Source organism: Mastomys coucha, unplaced genomic scaffold (genome assembly GCF_008632895.1).
Source record: "Mastomys coucha isolate ucsf_1 unplaced genomic scaffold, UCSF_Mcou_1 pScaffold21, whole genome shotgun sequence".
Classification (NCBI taxonomy): Eukaryota; Metazoa; Chordata; class Mammalia; order Rodentia; family Muridae; genus Mastomys; species Mastomys coucha.
In genome coordinates, this window is record NW_022196904.1 from 39793326 (window position 1) to 39804751 (window position 11426).

Below are 11426 nucleotides of genomic sequence, written 5' to 3' on the forward strand. Positions count from 1 at the left end.
GGATGAACAACAATATGAACTAACTAGTACCCTCAGTGCTCCCAGGGTCTCAACCACCAACCAAGGACTGCACATGGAGGTGTCTGATTGATCTGACAGCATGTGTATAGTAGAGGATTGCAAATGCGATCATCAATGAGAGGAAAGGACCTCGGCCCTGTGAGGGTGTGGTGCCCCAGTGTAGGGGAATGCGAGGGCCAGAAAGTGGGAGAGGGCGGGGTGGCAGGCATGGGGAAGTGGGAGGCAACAGGGGTTTGTTTTTGTTGTTTTTGTTTGTTTCTTTGTTTTTTGGAGGGGAAACTGGGAATGGAGAAATTTACATGTAAATAAAGAAAATATCTAAAATAAAAAAAATAAAAAAATAAAAAAACCAAAGAGTATGCATGGAGAGACCCATGGCTCCAGCCGCATATGTAGCAGAGGATGGCCTTGTCAGATATCAGTTGGTAGAAGAGACCTTGGTCTTGTGAAGGCTCGATGCCCCAGTGTAGGGGAATGCCAGGGCGGGGAGGCAGGAGTGGTGCGGGACACTCTCATAGAAGCAGGGGGAGGAGGATTTTAGGGGGGAAACTGGGAAAGGGGATAATATTTGAAATGTAAATAAAAGAAAAGAGATTGTATACTGGCTGTGGGAGTACATCTGCTCAGGTATTTGAAAACAAAATGCTTTGTAAAGCATTTGACTTGGAGTTGATGGATGGTAGTTTACCAGGTTAAAAAGTTAGGTAAGTTAAGGAATAAAGATGGAGGGGAGTTCCATTTTACAGGAATTTCAAGCAGAAAGAGCATCAGCAAAGACATGGTGGGTAGAGAGTACAGGGGATGTTAGGACAGATTTAAATCTGAGTGTAGCTGAAAGTTGGGTGAAGGTCCATATATAATAGGCTTTTATTTACTTGGTGGAATTTCCTCCCAGAATGTTAAGTCCTCTGGTCTAGTCTCAGAATATGAGTGTATATGGAGACAAAGCCTTAAAGAAGTAATGAGGGTTGGATCAGATCATATATCTGTATGATATATAGGCCTTGATTCACTCTGGTGTCCTAAGGATTAAAAGCCAGCTTTAAGACATAGACATATTGGCTGGGAGACCATGTGAAGACAGGAGATAGCCTGGATAAGCCAAGCAATGAGACTCCCTTGATCATGGACTTTCAGCCTCCAGCACAGGAGAAATTATCTAATGGTTGAGCCACCCACTCTGTTGTACTTTATTACAGCAGCCCTAGTGAACTCGTACATTAACCAAATGGGAATGGAGAGATTTGTTCAGGAAGTACCCTTGAGTCAAAAGCAAAGAGACTTTGAGAAGTGGGCGAGAAGATAAGAGGCAGGCCAAAACTAATGGGTGACAGTGTTATCTTCAACTCCTGGACACATAGTTGGTAGGGCTGCTGTCTGAACTGCATCAGACAAAGAGGAAGTTGAAGTTGCATTGTTCTGTACTTACGACACACATGTGACTGACTCCTGGGCAAGCCAGGAGTCTATGAAAACTCAAAATAGTGTGTTGCTCTTAAAATCCACAGAGAACCTTGTCCTGCTCACCACATAAGGTAAATAAATGACTGCTTGGGTTTTTGTTGTTTGGGTTGGGGCAGGGCATTGTTTTGTTTTGGTTTTTGAGACAGGGTTTTTCTTTGTAGCTCTAGCTAGCTGTCAGGGAACTCACTTTGGTAGACCAGACTCAGAGATTTGTCTGCCTCTGCTTCCCAAGTGCTGGGATTAAAGTCATGCACCACCACCCTGACGTAACTGCTTTTTTTAAAGATAACTTTTCTTGGAACTTGGAGCATGGAGAAACTGTTAGGTTTGCCTAGTGTTCATAGCTTTTTATCAAGAGTTTTATATTTTTTATCTGCTTTCCAAGTAATTAAGGAATTGCAGAGAGGTAGGGAAAAATGGTGTGAGTGCTTAAAGATTCAAGCCACCAAAGAATTAGAGAAAGACATGTCTAATTGGTTTGCTTTGTTAGTGAGGCCAGCAATTTGATGTAAGAGAAGTTTTTGTTTTGTTTTGGTTTGGTTTGTTGTTTGTTTTTAATTCAATATTCCTAAATCTATTTTAACTCATTTTAAAATACTACATACAGAAGCCAGAATGAAGAGTTAAGAATGGAGGAATTAGGGAAAAGAAAGGGACCACGAAGAAAAACACTTAGACAATTACTTGTCTGTTGTGGGTAAAGCAACAGGAATCCTGGGATACAAGAAATCAGTAACAACTTTGCTCGTAACTGATATTTTCCCCTCCTGTTTGTTTTTAATAATGTCCATATGGGTGCTCTCTGTATGCTCCCTTCACTGGCCTAGCTGGAGGAGCCTTCAGTGATGGCCTGGTCCCACTCCAGTCATCTTGTCCATAGGCTTCGTAAGAATCTTGAAGCTCCCCATGTCCATAGTCATAATACTCTGACTCCCCTTGACTCTGGCTGTAATAGCCATCAGAGCCTTCGTAACTCTGTTCTGCATGTGTATGATCACATCCATGATCTTCGTATGTTTCTGGTGCAGGTGTGGGAGGCAAGGCATTCTCTGAATACCAGCTGTCCGAGCTCTTAGTGTTGGAGCACCCCTCATAGTAGGTGGTGGTGGCACTCCTCTAGTCACATTGGCACCTCTGGTGATGGAGCCTCTCACTGGGGTTCCATGAACCAAAGCCCCTCTAGGTGGTCCAACACCACAACCTCTGGGAACAGGTGGGGGAGGAGGGGCAGCTCCTCGTCCTCTCACAGATACACCATGACCACAAGAGGGTTCAGGTACTTCATTCAAGTAGGACAATTCTAGAAACTGCTCCTGACAGATATCATCCATCATATCTGGTACTAGAAATTTCTTAACTTCTTCCATAGCATGGGCCATAAGAGCATAAGCTTCACATGGAGGTCCAAAGACTTCAATGAAGACATGCAGATCCATATTTAAATGGGCATAATTTAACTGGGGTCTCCACCCCTGTGCAACATTTCTTCCTTGGCTTTGTCTCTCGTTAAACCCTTCCCCAAGACAGAGATCTTTGCACCAGTCTCTTCCTGCAGTATAAGAGAAGTTTTAAGAAACTTGCTGAACCCCAAGGAATTGTAGAAGAAGAGAACGCCATCTTCTTGTCATTTGTAACAGGACCATAGACCAAGCCTTGCTGTTATTTCCCAGTTTCCACAAGTTTGGAAAGTCCATGATAGGACTAAAGGATCAAACTTTCAGTCCTTCTATTAGCTTTGCTTTTCCTCTCAGAATTTGCTTTCATGTTCTCGATTTCCTCCTGTTTTCTTCTCTTCCCTCAGTTATGAGGAAGAGAAGTGATGTCCAAACACTGGGACATCATCTTCCTTTGCATGGCTAACTCTGAAATTCATCTTTTGAAGCTGGTTTTAAAAAACTAGTGTTTCCACCAACCAAAGAGTACACATGGTGGGACTCACGGCTCCAGCTGCATATGTAGCAGAGGATGGCCTCGTCAGTCATCAATGGGAGGAGAGGCCCTTGGCCCTGTGAAGATTCTATGCCCCAGTGTTGGGGAATGCCAGGGCCAGGAAGTGGGAGAGGGTGGGGTGGTGAGCAGGGGAAAGGAACAGGTTTTTTTGTCGTTGTTGTTTTCGTTTTTGTTTTTGTTTTTTTTAATTTTTATTTTATTTTTTTTCTTTTTGTTGGAGGGGAAACTGGGAAAGGAGATATCATATGACATGTAAATATAGAAAATATCTAATAAAAAAACTAGTGTTTCTCTCTCCCCCCTCTCTCTACCTCTCTCTCTCTCTTTCTCTCTCTCTTTCTCTCTCTCTCTCTCTCTCCCTTTCCTTCCCCTCTCTGCAAAGAAGACAAAGATAGAGATGGTACCACTAAAACATTTATTGCTTCCCCCACCCCCAAGATTAGTAAATAATGAAGCATCTATTGCAGATTACATTTCCAGTGGTCTTTTGTTACTCCGGTGCAGCCTATGACTGCTTCTGAAGAGAAATGCTGTCCAGCCTACAAAGGAGGCTGTTGGGGACAAACTACATCTGTGGGGTCACTCGGCACTGCTGTTGACCGGCAGGGCTGGTGAGAAAGCAGGCAGCTTCACTCCTTCTTTTCCACTTGCTGTGTAAGCCCTCCAAACCCAATGCCTGTGGGGCCAAAATTCTTGGCATAGCAAACTGTGAACCAGAAGATAAGAGAGAATAGATTGATTAGCATTGCTATTTTAGGTCCTGCCTGAACATCATCCTTTTTACTTGCCAGTGGTAACTTTTGGGTAAATTTAACTTTTAAAGAAACCAACCTGTACCTAGATTTGCTAATAACCTTTGATTATGTCTTTGCACTTCACGGTGTTACTGACACTTTCTTGTACAATAGTCCACGTAAACCAGCTAGAATTGCCTGCCCAGATGTCTGCCCTGCTGCTGCCCAGCCTCCTACCCTTCCACACCCACCAGGCACTCAGAAATGCTGGAAGCTCCTGTAATGTACTAAAATCTCCTGCCTAAGAGGTTGCTGCTTCCTGTTCCTGGAATGGCCCTTTTCACACTCATATCACCCTTCAAGCCCAAACATATCTATATCTATGTCCATACATAGATAGATAGATAGATAGATAGATAGATAGATAGATAGATAGATAGATAGATAGATAGATAGATATTGGAAATGGATACAGAGAGCCACAACCAAATATTACACAGAGCCCTGGAAGTCTTGTGGGAAGTGTTGGAGGAAGGATTAAAGGACCTGAAAGGGAGAGAAACTCCACAAAATGTCCAACAGTGTCAGCTAACCTAGACCCTTGGATTCCAACATAGGCCCTCATACATACGTGGCAGATGTGTAGCTTGGTCTTCAGGCAGGTCCCCAACTACTACAGAGGCTGTCCCTAAAGCTGTTGCCTCCCTTGGGTACCATTCCCCTAACTGGGCCACCTTGCTTGGCCTCAGTGGGAGAGAATGTTCCTAGTTCTGCTGTGATTTGATGTGCCAAGGTAGGGTGATACCCAGAGAGGGCCTCTCCCTTCTCAGAGAAGGGAAGTGTAGATAGGGGAAGGGCTATGTGATAAGGGGATTGGGAGGAGAGGAGGGCTGCTGCGATAGGAGTATAGTTAAATACATTAATATATATTAACATTAATATATATGTATGTGTGTGTGTTAGACAGCACATATAATACTAATATATATGTATATATGTTAGACAGACAGGAATTCCTGCCCTGTGTCATGGAGAAAGTTTTGGCAATCTGTGATTTTTGGATCTGTTTGAGACAGTTGTGTAAGCCATCTTGGCCTTGAACTTACTATTTCTTCTGCCTTTCAGATGTGGGGATCACAGGTATGTGCTGCCATTCCTGGTACCTTGTGTCAATTAGCAATCCCTCTTTATGCCCACCCCCGTCAACACCCACTCTACACACTCTCCTCTGTCCACCACAAGCATTTGAACACCATCATTAAGGGATGGTATTCCTCTGAGCTGGAGAATAAAGATGCTGCAGGGCTGAGGACAAATTAACTTTGTTCCTTAGTATGACCTTTCTTTACTAGGTGTCAGGAGGGAGCTAGGCTTTGCTGTCTCTGCACAGAATCAAGGAATTGAGGAAGAGGTTGAGAGGCAGGGCTTCAAGGATCAGGACAAAAGACAGTTTGGTCTCTGTGCTTGCTAAATGATTTGTAACATCAGAAGGAAGTGTCAGGAGAGAAAGAGACAGACAGATGAGGCAGGGTGACCTTCTCCTCAGCCAGGCATCCCTAAATGCCTCCCACAAGAAGAGAGATGTTTGAGTTTTCAGAAGGATTACCATGCTGTTTGTCTAGGCCTAAGGCAGGACACCATTTTTCCTCATCTCCCTTCCAGGTACCTGTGGTCCTCAACCCCTGAGCATCTGCAAACTTCCAGTGGGGAAGCCCAGAGCTAGAGCCAGTGGCTACACCATTTCCCTTGAGCAGTATTGCTTCCTTCCAAGAGCCCAAACTGCGAAGTTGAGCATCCTGATTCCTGGCACACATAGGCAAGCCTCTAAGCATGGCACATCTTCCCCTCCCCTCAGACCCCTGGGAACACAAGCTTCAAGAAAGTCTGTACAAGCCAGGCAGTGGTGGCACACGCCTTTAATCCCAACACTTGGGAGACAAAGGCAGGCAGATTTCTGAGTTCAAGGCCAGCCTGGTCTATAGAGTTAGTTTGAGGACAGCCAAGGCTACACAGAGAAACCCTATCTCAAAAAAACAAAACAAAACTGTACAACCACTTACCTTTGCAATAAAGCTCCCCATCCTTGTCGGTGACATTTGTAGACTCAAGGCTCTTCCCACAGATGGCACAGCGGAAGCAGGTCTTGTGCCAGGGCTGGGAGTCACAAGAGAGTTATTTATCAGGGAGGCAAGCAGCACACAGAGCAGTACCACTGCCCTAGCGTTTCTCTTATGTAAGGGGCCCTCAACTAATAATCCCAGGGGTTTCAAGAAAATAAGAGGCAGTGTTTTTAGCCAGCAATTCTTAGGACCCTGCTAGTGGATTTATAATGATGATTTGCATGTGTGATTCTTCAGAATAAACTCAACAGAAAAGGGCTTCCCCTGAGTGACAAGGTCTGGGGGACAAACTAGTTAAGAAAGACTTGCCCAATAGGCATAGGTGATGTTTATATTAAAGTTCCAGAAAGTTAGGGATGAGGAGCCAGGCAATTACTCAGGCAAGCTAATCTTGTTTTCACTATCTGTAAACTATTATAGCAGAGAGGTACATGGCTTAGCCTTCCAGCAAGCCACCTCTCACACACATCATCAACTGTCAAGCATGGCCCATTGGTTCTTGTGTGTCTACAAATGGCTTGTCTTTGTGTGGGAACAGCCCTAAGCTTCAAGTTAGGTAAATCCCTTCAAGGCTCCCCTCTCCATATATAGAATATACACATCCCCCTCCCCCAGTTCAGTTTCTTTGGTGAACACCCTGACTTCAGGCTTGAGACAGAATCGTCAGGGCAGGCACATTTCTGTGTATGCTTGATGACTTTCCCACAAGCCAGGATGTGTATGAGTAAACTTGTGTGCTAGAGGAATCAGGTTGAGGTACAGAGTGCTGGTGGATTTCCAGAACTAACAGCTCTGGAGGGAGTGGACACAGAATTAGGGGAGGAGGGAGAGGGACATGTGCACCTTTGTACCCATAAAGATAACTGTATGCCTCTCCCCACTCCAGGACATTAATTCTTATGGTAACATAGTACACTAGTTGTAGCTCTCAAAGGGCACTAGGTAACAGTCACAAAATTAGGAACTGTGTGGTTTCTAAATGGGTTGTGGGAGCTAAGGAGGATGAGAGTTGACCCCACCCACGGTCCCCGCTTTCAGTTCTCCCATAGGTCCAGTGGAGATGAGAATCTGAGATTTGGCTCAACCAGACATCCTCACTGTGACCTTACCTTGCCACCTCCCATGACCTTCTCAGCAGCGTATACCGACTTCCCACATCGTGGGCACTTCTCTGATTCTCCAAACTTCGCAGAGAACTTGGAAGGGTTGCTTGTGGTGGCTGCTCGAGCTGGCTTTGGAGATCTGGCAAAAGCATAAATTAAATGAAGATTTCCATTGGTACACAGTATGAAAATTGTATCTCATGTGACATACTTTAGTCTACTGTGCCCCTTTTTCTTCATCTGGAAAATAGGGGCAATCCTGGGACCTGTCTTAGTTGTTGAGCAGGATAAGTATGATGACTGTGTGAAAACACTGAACACAGCTCCCATTGGTGTGGGTGGGCAAATGTGGGTCGGCTCTACTGGTTTTACGCCTTTGCTTTCATACTTGGGTGGTGGGTCGGCTCTACTGGTTTTACACCTTTGCTGGGTGAGGGTTCTGTACACGTTCATGTGTTGTTATTGTTGTGCTGTTGTTGATTTGCTTTTTGCTTCAGTTTTTCCGTATGGTCATGAAGCCAGATGAACATCTGAGTGGTGAAATCTGTTGCCTATTACTACAATTTATCCCTTGTCATTCATTCCAAAGTCACCTGTCCCCATGAGAGCAGTATCCAAAATAGAGGAAAGACTCAGCGCCCTGCATATGTACTCTTTGATGTTCCCTTCATACTTGGTATCCCCTGAGCCTTACCAGTGTTTGAAGCGGATATGGATAGCAGGAAAAGAGGGGCTGACAGACTTATTATTGTCGGCATCTCCTGTTGGTAGAGCTCAGAAGAAACCCTGGTCTCCAAAGACTTTTCACTGTTTTCCCAATGGCAGAAAATGGACTTTAAATGATGCAAGACAGAGAGTGCAGTTGGCATCACGTCCTTGTCTTTAACAAAAGGTCTCCAGCTGGGATGGCGATTGAGAAAAAATAAAAGGGCGGGGGCAGGGGGGATCCCTAGTTAACAGTGAGCACACATCCCTAGACTTTTCCAGGCTCCATGGTGGATGACTCTGTTCTTAAGGGACCAAGTAACAAACTGCACTCTGGGGGACTTACACAGTTGAGCTAATCTTTCTGGCCAACCACCATAGGGCTAAACCCAGACAGATACCAGCTGGGCAGACAGCAGCTATGGATCGGCCACCGTCAGACTGTTTCGATTTTGGCTCATGGTCAGTGGTGATCAACTGTGAAACCAGGAGTTGGGGTGGAGAAACTGGGCTGGTCATGACACTTGGGATTTCCCACACCCTCAGGATTGTGTTGGGGAGCATCAGCACTGCAGCAGTCAAGGAGGCTGACAAAAAGTATTGGAATTGATTCTTTCCTTCAGGGGCTCATCCCCAGACCCTTCCCTTCGCAGGTGTTACTCATCTTACAACCTAAGAAAGAAATCGTTAATGGCGAGCCTACAGAGAATGGCCATTGCTTTCCTCCTGCATTTATATGATTTACACAGAATCTCTCAAGGGTGAAGCAAAGAGACTCCGTGCAGTTTACAAAGGCCAAATAATGAAACATCTGTACAGTCTTGGTTTTCTCTTGACATGCAAACCAAGAACCTCCTGTAAAAGTAATTACCTTTTAGAAAGATAGATGATTTAAAGAAAGTCTTCAAAGAGACAACACATTGTTAGGACTTGGTCAGAGTGAGTGTTCCTATTGTTGGCAAGCCAACAATAGAGGCCATTCTCCCACTTCTAGGAAATGTTGCTATGGGAACAGAATGAACTGTCTTGATAATTGGAGAGTCACAGAGAAAGAAGAAGCACAGTGGTAACTTACTGTTGGAACTGCAGGCCAAGATGCTCGCCGGTGTCCGTGCTGAGGCAGCCAGCGCCTTGTCCAAACCCGATCCCCTTGGGGCCATACCTGCGCCCATAGCAGACCTTACAGTAGATCTCTGACTCATGAGCTGCCACTGTGGTGCTGTCCAGAGCCTTCCTGCAGGCCACTGCAGGGAAATGAAAAGGTCAGGGCATTAGAGGTGAGCTCCCCATCTGTACCTGATGCTCAGAGCCCCAAGCCAAGAGCCACATCTGTGATTCCAGAAACATTCAGAGCATTTGTCCCAAGTCACTCTCAAGAGAGTCCTCATTTTGCAGATGAGAAAAGGGGCTCAGAGAAGAGACAAGTTATGTTTGACATAACTTGGGAAAGGGGCAGAAAACGCTGCAACCATGTAGTCCTGGACCTGCTTGTAACAGTGCTTCTGACCAACAAGTGAGTCATGATGAATGGTGTCAGGGAAGTCGGGAGATAGGGACCAAGCTTATACATGTATGTGTAGGTATATGTGTGTGCATATGTGTGCATGCATGCACATATGGTGTTCAGAATTTAACTGAGGGCCTCAGGCATACCCAATATTGGGTTACACAAGCAATCCTGAGGGTTTTAAAAGTTGTAAGTAAAAGTGTTAAATCATCGAATAATGTATAACAACACACATGAAGAATAAATTGATTTGGAAATGCTATTTGTTCCTAATCTCACACAAACTCAGGGATCCCATCCTTTCTTGACATCCTCTTTTCAACTACTCATTTCCGGGACAGCTGGTTGCAGCTAGCCTGCCTGAACAGCTCAAGCTCACTAAGGTCTGCATCTGAACCCTTGACAGGCAGCCCTTGTTTGTTCCCTGACCAGGAGGCTACAGCATGAAAACAATCTCAACATGTACAGCCTCTTACCCACCACAACACTAAGGCAGTGTAAAGCGTAAAGAATTTCCACAACTCAACCAAACGCTGGAGTGCTTTGCCATAATGACTGCTAAGCGCTCATAGTAATAATCTTTAAATGGATCATAACCTCAGAAATAATAAGACATGTATATTCTTTTTATTTGTTTCTTTAAAAAGCAACAACAGTTTCTCCAAGTGATCTTTGTAAACAATCTGGCACAGGTATGATTGTTGCAGGTTAATATGTATTTCTGAAGTGGCATTTTGTTGTTAAAAAATAGTGCAATTGAAACAGGAATAAAAGAAGGAGCTGAGATTACCAATGAAGTAGAATGGGCCAGAGGCTAAAGGTTGTGGAGCTTGGAACAGGCGAGTATGGGAGAGAATTTGTTCAAGTGCCTATTGGTCAAAAATTCTCCGCTTAAAAAAAAAATCGAGTTGTTCAGAGAGTCTCCAATAGCATGAGAGACTTTAAAATGCTTTTGGGGGGCTGGCAAGATGGCTCAGCAGGTAAGAGCACTGACTGCTCTTCCTGAGTTCAAATCCCAGCAACCACATAGTGGCTCACAACCACCCATAGTGAGATCTGACACCCTCTTCTGGTGTGTCTGAAGACAGCTACAGTGTACTTATGTATAATAGTAAATAAATCTTGGGGCCTGAGCAAGCAGAGTTGACCGGAGCAAGTGAGTGGGGTTGACAGAAGCGAGCAGAGGTCCTAAAAATTCAATTCCCGACAACCACACAAAGGCTCACAACCATCTGTACAGCTACAGTGTACTCATATACATAAAGTAAAACAAATACATGTTTAAATCTTTAAAAGAACAGATTTTTCTTTAAAGAATAATCTAGGGGAAATGTCTTACCCGGAGGCATAAAAAGCAGGTGCTCATGTCTGACTTTGCTGCTATCAGTGTCTGCCCTCCACTCCACAGTTGCTAACATATTTGCTGATGGTTCAGATGCTGAATTCCAGAGGACAGGCTGCTCTACCTTACCATGTCCAGATGGCAACAAAGTGCCCAGGTCTGCAAATGTCTGGTGAGTGGCTGCCTGGGTGAATTTCCTTGTCGTTAGATAGCACTGACTCCCTCTGGTACACAGCAGTGAACTGCAGAGCTGGTGCTGACCTCACTTCCTGTGACTTACCTAGTTCTCACTCTCAGCTCTCCATGACAGCTTGTGAAGAGAAGCTCACACGTTCGGGCTAATTCTGGCTTCCAAAGAGCTTTTTAAAAGTAAGTTGTTATATTTTATTTACTCTCTGTATCTCTCTCTCTCTCTCTGTATCTTTCTCTCTCTCTCTGTATCTCTCTCTCTCTGTGTGTGTATGTGTGTGTGTGTGTGTG

At 44.7% G+C, this 11426-nt stretch overlaps 1 protein-coding gene and 1 pseudogene across 1 annotated transcript in view; both read right to left on the minus strand.

Moving 5' to 3' along the window:
* Positions 1-2152: 2152 nt before the first annotated feature.
* LOC116101233 lies at positions 2153-3358 on the minus strand (annotated as a pseudogene).
* Positions 3359-3831: 473 nt separating this feature from the next.
* The window catches only part of Csrp3 (cysteine and glycine rich protein 3), an 18688-nt gene continuing 11093 nt past the window's right edge, over positions 3832-11426 (minus strand). Inside the window, exons 3-6 of the mRNA XM_031384322.1 lie at positions 9173-9341; positions 7399-7531; positions 6230-6323; positions 3832-4141 (exon numbers count right to left, since the gene is read on the minus strand). Of these exons, the coding sequence (XP_031240182.1) occupies positions 4065-4141; positions 6230-6323; positions 7399-7531; positions 9173-9341 (473 nt within the window). The 3' untranslated portion in view covers positions 3832-4064. The remainder of the gene's footprint in view (positions 4142-6229; positions 6324-7398; positions 7532-9172; positions 9342-11426) is intronic.